The 17494-nt window shown below is 35.6% G+C and overlaps 1 protein-coding gene across 2 annotated transcripts in view; it reads left to right on the top strand.

Moving 5' to 3' along the window:
- LOC120351008 (modular serine protease-like) overlaps nucleotides 1-16148 on the top strand; it is a 37560-nt gene extending 21412 nt beyond the window's left edge. For both annotated transcript variants that reach the window (XM_039426746.1, XM_039426745.1), the window contains exons 4-9: nucleotides 8713-8916; nucleotides 11175-11336; nucleotides 12094-12215; nucleotides 13003-13200; nucleotides 13709-13859; nucleotides 14818-16148. In XM_039426746.1, coding sequence (XP_039282680.1) covers nucleotides 8713-8916; nucleotides 11175-11336; nucleotides 12094-12215; nucleotides 13003-13200; nucleotides 13709-13859; nucleotides 14818-15014 — 1034 coding nt within the window. In that variant the 3' untranslated portion in view covers nucleotides 15015-16148. The remainder of the gene's footprint in view (nucleotides 1-8712; nucleotides 8917-11174; nucleotides 11337-12093; nucleotides 12216-13002; nucleotides 13201-13708; nucleotides 13860-14817) is intronic.
- Nucleotides 16149-17494: the final 1346 nt, after the last annotated feature.

Here is a 17494-nt window from a genome sequence, read left to right as displayed (position 1 = left end):
GATTTCAAAACTGATTTGACTGTACGACGAGTAGATAGTATCCAATAACGCTGACGTAATGAAGTCATGGTGCTCTGAACTCCATCATGAGAAAGACGTCGATGATATGACATGATGAGCGCACGAGTGAAACGATGCTTAGAAGGCAAGATGATTTGATGTTTGTAGTCGTACGGCAAGTCCGATTGACTCAATCTGCCGCCAACTCTCAATAATGAGTCATTGTCAATGAATGGCGATAGCGCTTTCAAGGAACTAGATGGAAGCAATTCTCTGCCTTGATGGAGAAGACGAATCTCTTCTGAGAATGCTTCTGCTTGAACCGTGCGGATGATCGCAATTTCTGCTTCTTGAATTTCTTCTACTGTGAGTAGACCACATCTGCGCTGATCAGGATGATGACGTCGAGTGATGTTATGGATGAAACGACGAACGTATGCTGTTGAACGGGTGATGCGATGATAATCAGACAATTTATGAATGATATTGTTCAACACTGAAGTTGTGACTCTAGTGGCATGTGATGATATAGGACGGATGATTGCAACATTACAGGAGATGTCATTCCATGTAGCTTCTTGCTTGGACAACCAAGACGGGCCGTTCCACCAAAGTGAACTGTTGATGAGTGTTGTTGGAGTGCAGCCTCTCGAAATTAGGTCAGCAGGATTATGTTTCGTAGTGACATGTTTCCATGTAAAATCTGCTGTAAGATTCTGAATCGTAGAGACGCGAACCGAAACAAAGATATCTGCTCTGTTTGGCAAAGCCTTGAGCCAATCGCACACAACCTTGGAATCAGTCCACAAGATTACCCTGGAAAATTTGAGCTTGGAAGCACGAATTGTTTTCACAACTAATTTCGATGACAAATATGCTGCTTGGAGTTCCAAACGAGGAATTGTGAGCAATGGTTTTATGGACGCTACCTTGGACTTTGACGTAAGCAATCTAACTTGAACCCCGTCCGATGATGAGCTGCGAACATAAAGACAAGCACCAAATGCTGTTGCGCTGGCATCAGAAAATGCATGCAGTTCCAAATCGACCTCTGAAGAGGGTGGCAAAACACAACGTGGAATAGAAACATTCGCAATGTTTGGTAAATCATGAAGTATGGATAACCATTCTGTGAGAAGCTCAGATGGTAGCTTTTGGTCCCAATCAAGTTTATGGAGCCAAAGCTTTTGAAATAACAATTTGGGACGAATGACAATGGGTGAGATGAGTCCAAGCGGATCAAATATGCTAGAAATGCATGACAATAATTGACGTTTAGTGAAAGATGTTTGATGAACAACTTTTGAAATGTTGGATGAAATAGTGAGTTGATCAGCCGTAGAATTCCAAATGAGACCAAGTGCCTTAACAACACTGTCGTTTGAATCAGATAATGGTCGTGATGTAGCTGTCTCGATGAGATGAGCTGGGATCGTTGAAAGTAATTCTGACGAATTAGACAACCACTTCCTGAGTTCAAAATTTCCTTTATTAAGTGTAGTAAGCAATTGATGAGCCAACTCTATGGCTGATGAGAGTGAAGATGAACCACTGATAAGATCATCCACGTAAAAATCTTCCTTAATGGCTTGATGAACTGCTGATTGCAGTGAACATTCAACATCTGCTAAGTGATTGAGTGTGCGTGTAGCAAGGTATGGAGCTGAGGATGTGCCGTAAGTGACAGTATTCAAGTGATACTCTTGAATAGGTTGATTCTGATCAGATCTCCAAAAGATGCGTTGAAAATTTCTGTCATTTGGATGAACAAGAATCTGGCGGTACATTTTCGCTATATCAGCAATGAATGCGATACGATGCATACGAAATCTGAGCACTGTGTCAAACAACTCAGGCTGCACTGTTGGACCAATGTGAAGAACATCATTGAGTGATAATCCTGAAGTGGACTTCGCTGAAGCATCAAACACAACTCGAAGTTTGGTAGTCGTGGAATCTGGCTTGAAAACTGGATGATGAGGAATGTGATAATATGGATCATATGGAGATGAAGGTGGTGCAAGAGACATGTGACCTAAATCAATATATTCATCCATGAATTGTATATATTGTTTCTTGAGTTCAGGATGAGTATCAAGACGTTTCTCCAGCGAGTGAAAGCGAGTCAATGCTTGTCTGAAGGATTGACCTAACGAATGAAATGAATCCTTTTTCGGCAAGGCTACAGAAAATCTGCCATCATCTTGACGTTGAACATTCTCAATGTAGTGCTGCTCAATTTGTGCGTGTTCTGCTGGCGTGCTGGATTCAGTATCAATTTCTTCAATTCGCCAAAATTTTTCCAATTGCTTAGAGATGTCTGCGTTGGACACATGTTCAATGCTAGAAACGAAATTGGAAATGTGTTGATGGGTGACAGATGATTTATAAGCAGGAATGGAGCCCCAGACTATCCAACCTAACTTGGTATTCTGAAGAATACAGCTTTCGGACAGGCGAATTTGACCAGGTAATGAAGCATGGCGTAGACATCAACGTTTAAGAGTATATCCACTCCTGAAATTCTGAAGAAGGTAGGATCGGCTAAAACAACATTGGGGGGAATATTGAAATCTGAAAAATTAAGTCCAGATGGTGGAACACTAGGAACAATTTTCTCTGTGACAATGCAATCAATGTGAGTTGACCAAGTTCGGTCAGGTGAGTGAATACTCAAAGATGACAAATTCAATAAGGTAGCATTACTGCCAGACACAGTGTGAACTGTGCTGCCAGTACAAATAGTGGGTAATTGAAGTTGAGTAGCTAATTGACGTGAAATAAAACAGCTGTCAGAGCCACTGTCGAGGAGTGCGCGGCAAATTACAGCTTGACCACTCTTGTCAAAGACGATCAGCTGGGCTGTAGGCATGATGCAAGTGCGTCTGCTATCAATGGATTTGATTTGTGGTGCGCTGTGGGCATAGCTGACTGTCTGATTGTGAGATTCAACAACATTTGTGGCAGGCTGCAAACTGGATTGAGATGAATCAAATTGACGACTTCCCTCAGAATTTGATGACTGAGGTCTAGAGGGAATTGAATTGACAACAACACTAGAAGTCGGCAACTGCTGGACAAGGCTAGTTGATATTTGCGGCGCAGGTGAAACCATGTGTGTCATTGGCACTGCTGAATTGGAGTTCATTGATGTTGGATGCACTGATGACATTTGCGATGGCTGGTTGTATTGATTATCATACCTTAATTGTTGTTGTGACTGATGAGGTATGTTATACTCACAGTACGGCATGCTCTGCGACAGATTTTTCACTGGATTGCGCGCATGGTTCGATGTTGTGACATAGTTGGACCTCTTAGGGACAGGACTTGACCCATGAAGTAGCGTGTGATGTCGTAAATTGCACGTCTTGCAGGAACCTTGACATTGGTGAGCTCGATCCCATGGCCGAATACAGTTGACACACAAGGATTTTTTCAATACAGCAGAGGTTCGCTCTGAAGTTGGAATTTTGAGAAGTTGATTACAATTGAAAATGTTGTGAGAGCCATTGCGACAAAAATAACACTCAGAAGTTGATGCTCTGTTGAAAACATTTGGTGAATTTGAAGTGTTGAAATTCATGATATTGGCTTTGGGCTGTGATGGTTGTCGACTGGTGCTAGGCTGGTTATTAGCCGGCGTATTGCGTTGCACTGATGTGTTGTTGAATGAGCTCGACATTGCTTGTGCGATTTTATGTTGCGACTCTAAAAAGTCCCAAAGGCAATCAATGGTAAGTTGAGATTTGGTAGAACAAAATCTCTCCCAATCTCTAATCGTAGCATTGTCAAATCGTGACACAGTGAGAAAAATAAAAATGAGATCTTTCACACTGATATTGAGCGCAAGGGCTTCAAGAGCAGAGATATTTGTCTTTTGATTGTCAATAAATAATCTCCACGATTGGGATGATCTACAGTCAAGTTTAGGAGGGTTGAGTATGGCTGAAATATGAGTTTCGGCAATCAATAATGAATTATCGTAACGTTGAGTCAAGAGTTCCCAGGCTAACTCAAAATCTCCAGAAGGAGAATTAGAAATTCTATTAAGTGCTTCTCCAGAAAGGACTTGACGCAGGTAATGAAATTTCAATGTATTATCAAGGTTACGGTTATTGATAACAAGACTTGTAAAGGTCGATTTGAAATTGAGCCAAGCGCTGAGACTACCGTCAAATTTTGGCAATGGAATGTCCGGTAGACGAGCGCTCACCATGTGAGGAGAATCAACGTGATTTGAGTGAGATGGGGAGCTGACTTCACTTACTCTTTTAGTTTTCAATTCATATTCATATATGGCATTGGAGAGTACAGAATTGACAGTACCAAAATTCTGGCGAATTTGGTGACACAATTCAATGTCAACAGGCAAACCTTTGTTGGAAAAATTTTCAGTAGTACTATGAAAATTTTTCTTAAGCATTAACATCTCTTGTTTGAGATCTTCAGCAAAAAAATAGTCATTACGATTTTGAATTTCTTTGATAACACCATCTTGAATTAATCGAATCAATTGCTGATTGATAGTGTCAAGATTGTTAGGAATGGTGGGAGACGGACATTGTCTGACCTCACCTTGAGAAACTTCACCTTCAAGGTGACGAGCGAGTCGTTTGGATTCTCCATACTGAATTGTACAAAATATATAGACTTGAAAAAATTAATTAATATTTGAGTAATATAAGAATAGATATATGAATATAATGTTGAATGGACGTAATAAAACGATGTAACACAATAACTAGCGCAATAAGTACACAATGGTTGATTATAGAAATTGTCAATGAAACTAATCGGTTGATTGTTTGAAATAAATGAATGTCGTCAATGGTTTGTTGACTAATTGCGTAAAAATTAATGATAATTGCACAATGAAAATTGCTTGTCAAGATAGCACCAAATGCGTGGTAAGTATTAATATTTGCATGAATTCAATGCATTTAAAATATTAAGTAAATTGATGAATAGATAAGTCTCTTGAAATAGCAAGAATTGATTAGTAATCCTAAAAAATTTATGACGCTCACAGAGAAAAGATATTACAAAAGGTATGTCGGTAAAATGAATTTACAGAGTTGATAAATGGTTCGGTCTTACAAATTGAATAGCCAGCGACTGATTCGGTCCCCAGATGAATTGCCTTTAGACTTGGCAAGATGCGAGGTGCAGCAGTGTTCTGAATGCTTCTGTGCTTGGAATCGGCTCTCGCTCAGGTCTGGGTCCACGAACAGTTTACAGGTTGGCTGGTTCACTGCGCCGATACAACGTAGTGTACCTTTCTGGCCGCAGTGCTGGTTCACCCTTCGATAACTGAAATATATACGAGTATTATCAGAATGATGTAAGACTAATGTATGCTAGAATGCAGTTGATAAACATGGACGATGACTGCTCTACCTGTATTGGGTATATTCAACTAACTACAGAGGACTTAAAAAGAATTAAGGTACCCAAAGAGAAACTTGAAAATAGCAATCCAATAAATAGTTACGAATCACCACAGGATGCCAGACGATCCGTGCCCGTACGAGGACCAAGAAATAATGTTGACTGTCAGTAGACCGGGTTGTAAGGCCGATCTGCAAAGTAGTGGACTGTGTGAAAGTGTATAGATGAGATCTATATCTGATCTAGGCACTGACAGCTTTTCATTATTTGCTATGAGCGGATTTACAAACCTTGAATGTGTAGATCCGAAAAAATACCTCTGGTTTACTGTGCGTCTGAGCACAAGTAAAATGCACAAAAGTAGTGCAATAATGATGACTAATAATTAAAGAATAATAGATAATAAGTTTCTTATTATCCGTATGTAATGCTGATATTTGAATGTAACTATTGGAATGCTTAAAATTAATGTAGTTGTAATTAAAATAAAAAGAATTAGGAATGCACTCAAGTAGTTTATTGTACCTAGACTTTTTGCTAGTACGTTTAAGAATACTGATACAATGTTTCAAAACGATGTTACCTCTGTGAGCGCAAAAGATTGAGTAAATACAAAGATAAAGTTGAGATATCAATGTTAATGTTGAAATACACAAAAGAGTATATTGATGCTGAAACTAATAATAGAACAATAATGACAATGAGTAATGATTGAATTGAACGTACAAAATTTAGCAATGTTTAAAAAGAATAAAAATTTGGAATACTTGAAAAAAGATCGTAAATATGAGAATCTTAACCTGACTAATAAAAACAGTCGAGAGACAAAAAATCCTAGATAAAAGTCCTGCAAAATTCTTAGTAATCTTAAGGTAAGAAAAAACAGAAATTATATGAATATGAACAATTACCTAATTTCACAACAAATGAAAACTAGGAATTCAGTTTAGGTAGAATCCAATCGTACCTGAAGCTTTCAAGCTGTTGACTATGTAACACTGAAAGAGGACAAATATAGCAACTTGGCTATAATGTAAGCAGAAGGAGCAGAAAGTCTGTCCAGAACTGAAGGTTCGATTAATAATTAAAAATAGAAAAGGTTGAAAAATACCAAATACAATATTGAAAGGAGACGAAGCTCAGCATATTGTATTACATAAGCGGGCTGGGAAATGACAGCTTAACGCATGTCAAGTTACATGGGGAATATTACTATATGTAGAACACATAAGTAATAATAATAATAGAAGATAAAAAATTGAATGATTGATCGTATTTAAAATAGTTATTATTTAGGAATAAAGTTAATCAGGAACAAAATTGATGGGATGAAGACTACCAGTAAACACAGTGCCTCTGAGAGGGTAAGTACAAAAATGTGAATAATAGAATAAGACTTCCCTGAATAATTAATGATGTGTTGCCAAAGTGATAGGCCTACGGTGACTCAAAATCCGAGGATGGAACTTGACTCCTGTCAAGTACATTGTAGTTGCAGACAGCTGCTGGGCTAATAGAAGTTGAACGATGAAGATATCTTGATTATATCCTGATAAACGATGACCGATGCGGAAGAGAACTTGATTTGAGTACGTTGAGATATTGAAAGTTGAGACTGTTCCAATATTAAAATTGATAATGAATATAACGACGAATGGGCACTTCACAAATTGAATGAGTTTCACTGGTTGAATGTTAATTGGAAAAAAGGTTCCACCATGAGTTAAGTAGAATAATTTAATGTTTGAGGTTATGTCCTAAAGTTGATGTAATTGCAGTGAATAAATATTTGAAAAAAGAGATAAAATGTTCTTGACGAATGAAATCACTGGCATCAGTAAGAATTGAGATTGACAAAGTTCGACTAAATAACTGATGAGTAGCTAAGACTGAGTAGCTAAAAATGAGTAGCGGTTGACAATGAAAGGCAAACTGCACTTGCGCAAATTTCCTGAGTTGAAATATTGAATAAGGTAAGCTGCACTTGCACAAGACTTCCCAAGTTGAAAAATGTATCTCCTATGAGCATACAAGATGAATGAATGTAACCGCTAAAAAGTGTGTACTGATGCTCAGTAAAATTGAAGTGATAAATAATAAATCAAAAGTTCATATTGAGGATTGTTGAAAGTTCATGTGGAATTCATGTTGAAATTACTTACAGTTCATAATAATAATGTGATGAATAATTGAAAAACGTTGTACGCAGAAAGCATGGCGTGATTTGCAAAAAGGACGCTTAGTAGAAAAGTCCCGAAAGGTAAGTTAAATTCATAGAAAATATGGTTGAAAAACGTTCACTGATGAAAAATGCGTTGAATGGTTCTTGAATAAGCACACAAACTAGGACATAATGAATGATGAAAATGGATAAAGTTTTCCAAAGATGGACGCGTTAAATTGAGATGTTACATCGTATGACTGTACAAAAGAAGTGACCCTTCTTGCTTGCTGGTTGACGAAACAGGAAGTGGCCATGGAATATGGAAAAATACAATTTTCTTCGTTCAGAAGAGGCTGATGAATAAAACACAAATAGTTGTTTGAGAAATGAGCCCGCTTTTATAAAATAGAAAAGGGGGCTTCTAAAAAAAGGGTAAGATACAGGCCCGTTTTATAGGTCACTCATCATATCCAATGGATCTCTGATTCTATAATAGCCTACTAGAAACTGGGCCTTGCAATGATATCGAGTCACCGAAATTCCTTCTACGGAAAAAGTGTAATATTCAGGCTCGGTGTCTTTTAATGAGGTCCACGTTATAATGGCAGTGGAGAAAGATGGGAGAACAACGTTGCCGATCCTCACTGTCTAGTCAATGCCTTCTATAGACAATAGCTGATACATGCTTATTAATGTAATATTAATTATTAATCGTGGTTTAAAATAATCAATTATATTCTATTAGGCAAGAAATAATATTTTTCAATAATTCTATAATGAATTTTCATAATTAAGATGAAATATTTTGTGAATGAATTATTAATTCTACATTGTTATAAGCCGATCTGGCAACAAAGCAAAGCGAGAGAGAGATAGCGCTATCCGGTTTGTTGAATGACAGACAAGAATAGCAATACCATCGATGATCAAACACTGCCATTATAACGTGGACCTCACTATAGGTCACTCATCATTTTTATCTAATGGATCTCTGAAACCTATGAAACCGGTCCTTAGAACGAGTCACCGAAATTATTCCCTTATTATTTATTTCCAGTGTTGTAGTCGAATATATGAAATGTACTCGTATAAACACATGACATGTATCAATATTTTTCATAAAATATGTTTGTTTTTTTTGTTTGCTTGATTTTCAGAGCTCTGCCCAGCGTTGAGTTTTCCAAACTCGGTGTTCGAATGCACTGTGAACGGTGAACCAGTGTCCTGTGAAAGGAACATGCAACCACGCACGGTGGCCACACGAACATGTAAATCCGGCTACAGAGACGAAAGCCACAATGCACCAAACATCTGCAAAGACAATGGAGAATGGGAATACAAACATATTGATTGTTATACAGGTAAGTTGTCCATTCTCTATAATTCAATGAAAAAAATGGTGGGGCCATAACATATTTTATCCTCCTTGGGCCATAACCCATAATATATGTCTTTGACAGATGCCCAGAATCTCTGGCTGTGAAACTCAGACTATACTGATATTTTACCTTCCACAGCTTACGAGTACAAGTAGCCTATTATGAGAAATTTTAAACATATTCTCTCTATTCAGCAAAATATTTTTCCTACAGTTACCTTGGAAAGTGGCCATTCCTGCACTGATTACATACAGAACGCAAAGAATCACTTTTCCGCTCTAGTGCGGGAACATTTTTTTCTGGACTCCAGATTTGCAACATGGCAACGCAAAATAGTTGGTGGGTTATATGGAGCACCAGTGCAGCAAAATCAAAATTAAGTTGGTAGCAATGACAGTGGTATAGTGAGGTGCACGCTATAATAATATTAAGGACACCGAGTTCGAGGACAGCCACCACATTCAGCACACAGCCGCCCCGCCATTCAAACACTACTACATTTATTAATAATAAAATTACACAAAAAAACATTTGAAGCATTTCAGCGGATTTTACCCATAATTACTCACTTTTCATATTCAATGGTAACTGTAGCAAAAATTAAATGTGAAATACGTGCGCAAAGTTCCTCTGCTGCACTCAAGAAGCCATTCCTTGTAAACGTTTCTTTCGGTGCAGCAAACTGTCACTTTGCGCACTAGTTGCACAATAGCACAAATAAGTATTGCATCCTGTAGTAGCCTACTAAAAATATAAGTTTGAACTGGGGTTAGATGAAATTATGAAATAGGTTTGTCGTAATCATTGTCGTCTCTATAACAGTATAGAGAACGTCTCTATAACAGTATACAATGTCATAATAGGGTACGTAATGACCTAGTTTGCTTTTCTTGAATCCATAGATCGATCTCAGAGTAGGTCATGACCCACCGGTAAGAAATAAAAATCAATTCTCGTCAATAGCCTACTTTGTTCACTCCATTTTCCAGTTGCTATATTACAAATGTGGTAGTTATTGGACAACATTTCTAAAAAATCTGGTGTGGTACACTCACACAACTTTCCTTGCTCATTGAACTGTGATCCTCATTCTTAAACGAGAATAATTTAGGGGAATAACATAGACTAATGAAAATTAGCGGCAACATATTTGAAACTACGATCAGACTACTGTATAAGTTTAAATATAGACTAATAATTGTTTTCAGAGTACTACTACCTTTGTGTAAATTGTGAAGTTCGATGATTTTTTAAAAGTCGTCAAAACAGCTGTTCTACAGATGAAATATCTCGACTATGTTTGTGTTCTTTTCATAAACTGCTCTACCTACCTACCTCATGCACGAGAAGGACAAAAGACTCATGTCAGTTTACAAAGTCCATTTCTCAAGGATGGGGTGGACCCCATTAGTTTCCCAGGAAATAGACTCGTGCCAGTTGATAGAGCTGATAAATAACTATACAGGGTATGAATTTGAAATAAATCGGTCGTCATTTTTGAGAAAATCGTGAAAAACATGGTTTTTTAGTAACTATCCGCCATTTTTCTCAAGAATATTACGGAGCTCCTGCAATTTTCCAAGAAATGAGACTCCAGTCAGTTGATAGGGCGTATAAATAGCTATATTATTATATTATATATTATTATATTATATTATTATATTATTATTATTATATTATTATATTATTATATTATTATATTATTATATTATTATATTATTATATTATTATATTATTATATTAATATATTACTATTAAGATATATTATAGCTTATTCATGGTATAAATTTGAAGAAAATCGTTAGAGCCGTTTTTGAGAAAACCGTAAAAACATGGTTTTTTAGTAATCATCCGCCATTTTTTCCGCCATCTTGAATTGGAATTTATTGAATTTCTTATTGTCGGGTCCTCATGGTATAAGGACCTTAAGTTTAAAATTTCAAGTCAATTGGTTAATTAGGAATAGAGTTATTGTGTTCACAGACATACACACATACACACATACACACACACAGACCAACACCCAAAAATCATGTTTTTGGACTCAGGGGACCTTGAAACATATAAAAAACTTGAAATTGGGGAACCTTAATTTTTTTTGGAAAGCAATACTTTCCTTACCTATGGTAGTAGGGCAAGGAAAGTAAAAATATGAATATCATGAGTATGAAATGAAGAATAGTCTTACCAATAAACACATAATCTAAGGTAGGTGATCAATAATTTGCATTTAATTTCAGATTGTGGAGTCATTGACCGTGACTATCAATCAAATAACACTGAATATGATGATTTATTGACTTTTCCTTGGAAAGCTGGACTGTACATGAAAAAAGGTGACTCCAATGATTTTGAATTTATTTGCAGCGCTACTCTGTTAGAAACAGGAAACGTTATAACAGGTGAGAATTATTTCAATTCATCACAGTGAATTGATATTACAGTAGTATGTCAGTTTTAAGGCCTGTTTTTAAGTATGACAGTCTCATTGACGTCTCAAATCGATCCATTGATGCTAAAAAATAGCTATGAAAAATAGCTTCTGCTAAAACATGTGTTACGTATTGTGCATAAATATGCACAATAAGTCGAATCAATAGTAGGCTTAAGGGTGGAACAGAACGGTCATGTCGATATGTAGATTTCAGACCGTTATCGACTTTATCTATGTCTAAATCTAGTATATTATATCAATGACTCTAAAAACTGTTTTTAATATTCAGCTTTTTAGTGACATCGCGACTTATATAGGCTACTCGTTCTCTTCGCACTTGATAAGTGGGACAGTCAAAATTTACCTAGGCCTATACGGATAGAAATTTTACTTCTTATCCAGGGATGCCTACCACCATCACAAATACAAAATCCAATTACGCACCTAAACATCCCAAATTCAATAGTTTCTGAAACCTCCCCCTCCCCAAAAACTTCATGGCCGCAATCTTCGTCCTGCTTCCTCGCCAGATCCCCCCCCCCACGGCGATGTGATCACCCCTGGTATTAGCACATCAGTAAGTTTTATAAGAGACTATAACATTGAATTGCAATTTTAATATACAGTATTAGATTTTTTGTTGAATGGATTCAGTATTCATTATAGAGAATCTTCATTTTCAAGTTTGTTATAGCATTCAAGCATTGATTCTATTTTTGTTCCAGCTGCCAGTTGTGTGAAAGATAGTAATGGATCTCTAATAAATAGTGATTTACTAAGAGTGGGATTAGGAAAGAGTTACATGCCTTGGAATGATCCTCGTGATATCCATGCTCAAAAATTTGAAGTAAGGTCATACTGAAAAGAATCCTACTTTTATTTTCAATACGATAACTGTTTTTTAATTGTTCTACTCCTAATTCTAAAACTTTTTTAATTGTGAATTGTTTCATGTTTTTCGAGAAGTCTATTATTGAAACATTATGGGAAAGTTGATCAGCATTGTACTTAAAAACGTATTTATAAAGAATCTTACTCCGTCGTTGCATCAAAGAAATAAATTATAGTTTCAACTTTCAAAATAGAATGATCAATTTCTGAGTGATAATCTGAGATCTCAACTATTAGAGAATTTTCAGTCTGAATATAAAAGTATGTAGGCTATAATAAATTATGGAATTATCAAGATTTCTTTATTGCAGAAAACATTTATACGAATTCATAGCATCGTCATAAATTAAATATTGTGAATAAAAGGTATTTACATTCAATTAAAATCGTTTTTAAGGTTATCTTAAAGTAACCCACTTCTAGCTCCTTAAATGTGCAGGTAGCTTATTATAAGCTCTTATACCAAACTCCTTAAAGCAGTTCAATGTATTTGCATAATTGCACTGGTTCACTCTAAGAGATTCAGAATTTCTAGTTAATGGTTGTCTACTGGAGTCATTTGAAAGCCTATTCTCTCCAAAACATTTTTAAAAATAAACTTTGACATTGATTGTTTTTGCAGTCAATGTTCAGTTCAAGAGAAAAATCTATATGTAGTTCAGCTACAATATTATTGTATTGTATTCAATTATAAAATTTTCAGCTATAAATTATTGCATTGAACAACGATTTGTGTTCCACAGGTGACTAGAGCTTCAGATGGATATCTCCATGCTTTGGTGATTGGTAATCAAATTTCTAAATTCAAGAAATCCTTAGAGCTGTTTGAACCTCTGTCGTTCATATTCATGAAAGGAGCAGTTGATCTTAGTGCCTTCACTCGTGCCATATGTATAGATTCTATAGGATCAAATAGCAAAATAGAATTTCTGGAAGGAGAGGTGAGGTTCACTATGTATTTATGTTGTAAATGTTGGTAACATAAGTTTTGTACGGTATCGTTCATTATTTATTTTATAGCATTTGTTTCAAGGCAATTCTGTTTTACGGCAATCAATTATAACAATTCTGTTATAACAATTTTCATGATTATGATTTCTCAATCGATTCCGAGCTGCGATGTATTAATACGCGGTTTTGATGTATCTTACAACGACGTGCAGTCAATCGTTTGAGTAAACAAGCAATTTTCTTGACTTGAACGAACTGTTAAAAATGGACGCTTGCCGTTTGAAAGTACTCCAGTCAGTAAGTGAATCAAATTGCTTATTTACTTAATTGACTCCACATCGTTATAAATACATCAGAACTGGATATTAATTTTCATGGCATAGAAATGACAATAGAGAGAACTAACTAACTGCAGATATGTTTCTCAATAAACTTTCCAGAATATACAAGTTATAAAAAACAATGATCCAAGCCTTCAACCGTTTTTATTTTCTACAGATATTCGGTTGGGACCGTGATGGAAATCATGTATCATATAATATCACACTCTATACAAATGATTATTGTAAGACTCTAATATTCAATTTGAGAAACCGTGATGCTGAATTGGAGAAGGAGATAATGGAGTTTGGACGTTTCTGTACTGATAGTAAGTATCACAAATCACAGATACAATTCTTCTGGCTTCCCATAGCAAATAATCTAAGAGGAAACATTTGTGTTCACAATGATTCAATAGTCGTATAGGCTGAAGAATAATGTTGGTTCATTTTTAAAAAATGCATGGGCTCTTCAGCAACAGAGTTGCTGCAGAATGAGAACCCACAATAACACATAATATTCAAGGGTGTCCACCCTCTTTTGGTTTTTTGGAGTTCAGACGTGATGATGCGTCAAACATAAATTTTCTATCCCGTACGTGTATAAGCAAATCAAATCAAATCAAAATAATTATAAAGAAAAATAGAAATCTCAGTACCCTTTTTGAAATATTTTATCATAACATGTTTTGGACCTGTTGTGATAAAATCATTCAAAAAGGGTACAGAGATTTACATTTTTCTTTATATTTGTATTACAAGTAGCCCTATACAGAAAAGAGACAAATCAAATTATTTTTAATTTGCCAATCATAATGTTAATAATCATAAATATAACAATTACTTCATACTTTTACAAAATTGCAGTAAAAACTTAAACTTGAATTTTTAATTTTTTAAACCGAAGACTTCCGCTACTGCAAATATTGACAACAGCTAGATGGAAATGCGATGAGAGCTACTATCCAAAAATTATTTGCCAGCCCGGGAATCGAACCCGGTACCTCCTAATTGCCAGTCAGGAATGCTTACCCTTACACCAAACTGACAATCTCTGGATAGTAGCGCTCATTTTAATTTAATTTTCAATTAAATTATTTTTTTAATCTTCAATTAAGCCAGTTTTTTACTTTATTGTAGTATAGATTAGCTATTCAAGTAAGTCTTTTTGATATTTTCCAGTATTTTCTTTTAGTTGATGATGTATAGAATGTACTCATTGATGTCTTTTGACAAGAGAAGGTTTGTAGCCAGCTCACATAAAGCTTTGCTTTCACACTGTTGCAGGGGCTCTACCGGATACTCTCTACGGTAGTTCCGTCATGTACTATGATGAAGGAGAAAAAGTATTCAACTTGGTCGGTGTTCTGATAAGTGTTCATGAATCAATCAGCATTTTTCAAGGTTTGAGAGATAGGGAAGCTTCACAGGCACTTCTTCATTATTACAATAATTTGATATCTCTGGTTGCCGAAAAGCAGTAGTTTGATTAGGAATTAAGTGGAGTGTGAAAGTGTGAAGTGAGTTCTATTTTGTCATGCAGCATTTTAGTACCTACCTTTTATTTTGTAGATCTTTTTGTGAGACTGTACCTATATCTCAGGGAATCATATTTAAGGTTATTGTACTACACTAAAATATTGTTAAAGCATTGAAGATTCTTCTGCATGATAAATAACTATACTATCATCATTGATGATAGTAAAGTATTGGTCAATGAATATTGATCCATGCTATATAAATGACAATACTGTGTAATGCGCTCTGTCTAAATTGTAGCTTTAGTACCTAGTTCAAACTATTCCTAGAGAAAAGTTGTAAAATATTAATCACTCTCTATTCTACTACAGCTTTAGCCTCATGTGTATCCCGTTATTCTACTTATATGATACAATAATAATAATTTTTGATGTTTGGGATATCAATCATTACCGTATAAGAGCTTAATTTTCTATGTGTATTTTAACTATAAGACTGAGTAATTATTTAAGATACGAAATCGTAGTTCAAGATGTATATCATTCTCTCAAGCAATAAGTTGAGACCTTGTCTTAATTGCCCCTATATTTTATAATACAATATTTTATATTTTATTCCAATTCCACATAAATGCCGGTGACCTACAGCAACATAAAAGTCATATTGCTATTTGTCAAGAAGTCCAGTCCAATCTTCTGAGCCTAGCAGGATATTCCACAGGATATTCCAGGTGTAGACTAAATATGAACATCATTACATAATAAAATATCAATAAAAATGCAAAATGCGTAATAAAATGTTAGATCAAAGTATAGTGAAGACCAGCGACTCCCGGTGGGTCGAGACACTACGTGGGTTGCCAAAAGATTTTTGGTGGATCGCTGCGTGACTCTCCAAAATCTTAAAAACGATAAAATAAATCACTACAATTTTTTTTTAAAGAAAGCATAATAGTTTTTTTGAAGAACGGAACTAAGATACTTTGAAAATTCAAGGAAGTAAATATTGCTAATTCATCATAATCACATTATGCCTGTACTAGGAAAACTTGCGTACTATTTTTGAAAAATCTAATAAAATCAAGTTATAAGATTGTAATATTGTCAAAAATACAAGAATAAATTATTGGTTCAATAAATTGTACTATTTTTTTTCTTTAGAAGGCTACCTATATGTACTAAATCGTTACTGAACTTTACCAATAAGAGACTTTGTGCCGGTTGCACAAAAGCCGGTTAAATTTCAATCGTGAATAATTCCACGAGAACCAATCAGAGAAGCCGTCTTATCAAAAAGGTCTTCTCTGATTCGAGAACCTTTCTCAAAAAGGTTCTCGTGGAATTAATCACGGTTAAAATTTAACCAAATTTTGTGCAACCGGGCCAATACATACGGTAAGCGTAAATGGGTGAATAATTATTATTGGTGAGAAGTAGTCAATCACTGTCTACTGCACAAGTACAGTACTCAACAGTAGAATAATGAGTTATTCAAAATCTAATTTGTCAAAAGATAGTTCAAACATAGAGAAAAGGTAACATAAGTAACATAAGGTAACATAAGTCTTTCCTCTATTATTATCTTTTCTCTATGGCTAAGCACTTAGCCAGTCTTTCTACCTTATTGTCTGCTCCAACTTTCTCAGAAGCATGGGGTTTCATGGGGTGGTGACTCATTTTGTGAGTGTCAAGCGTGTGTCCACCATGGGAATCTGCAAATTGCGCCCAGCGGTCAGAATGTGTTTGGGCACTCACAGATTGAACATAACAAAGTGAACGTCCGTGACGTCATCACAAGTGATGTCATTTCGCTCTCACTAGCAGCCTACATTACGTTCCCCGACTGAAAGAGCGAAATTCAAATTCACTCCAGTATCTAAAGCCAAAGGAAGCTTCAAGCAAAACACTACTGTATTATGACATGAGATACATATTTCTATCCTATAATTCCATTCTAATTGATATTGTAAGAATGAGTAGAACCATGATTGTACGAGCAATCATTCATTAAAATACAGTCATCCTGAATGAATAATCTCTGTCAAATTGGTTCTAGCAAACACATCGTCTCAATCATTCATTCTAATGTTTTGACTTTTCATTTCTGAATTTTGTTTTTATGACAAATACAATGTGGGTGATAGATAAAGATATATTTTTCAAATACTTAAAACCCTCAAACACTAATAACTTTGAACCTCCGTTTCTCAGCGTAGTAAACATATCAACACTGTTCATTTTCTCACCCATGGTGACAGCCTGAAAGAGTCAATATGTGCTAATTACAGAAAAGTTGATGGGGTGGTGTGGTTTTGACAAACCGGGGGATTCCCGGTCGTCAACCTTTTCAACATACTGTCTGAGCAAGAAATTCGATGTAGTCATGATTTCAAAATTCGTCACAAGTCGAGATAAATCAATGAAACACTTTTGGAGGAATGGTCGTTATAAGGCAGATGGTTGTCGGAAAGTTTATATACCGCTAT

This window comes from Nilaparvata lugens, chromosome 4 (assembly GCF_014356525.2).
Source record: "Nilaparvata lugens isolate BPH chromosome 4, ASM1435652v1, whole genome shotgun sequence".
In the NCBI taxonomy this organism is placed as follows: domain Eukaryota; kingdom Metazoa; phylum Arthropoda; class Insecta; order Hemiptera; family Delphacidae; genus Nilaparvata; species Nilaparvata lugens.
The sequence above is the reverse complement of the archived record's forward strand: the minus strand, read 5'-3'. Positions and strand labels throughout refer to the sequence as shown.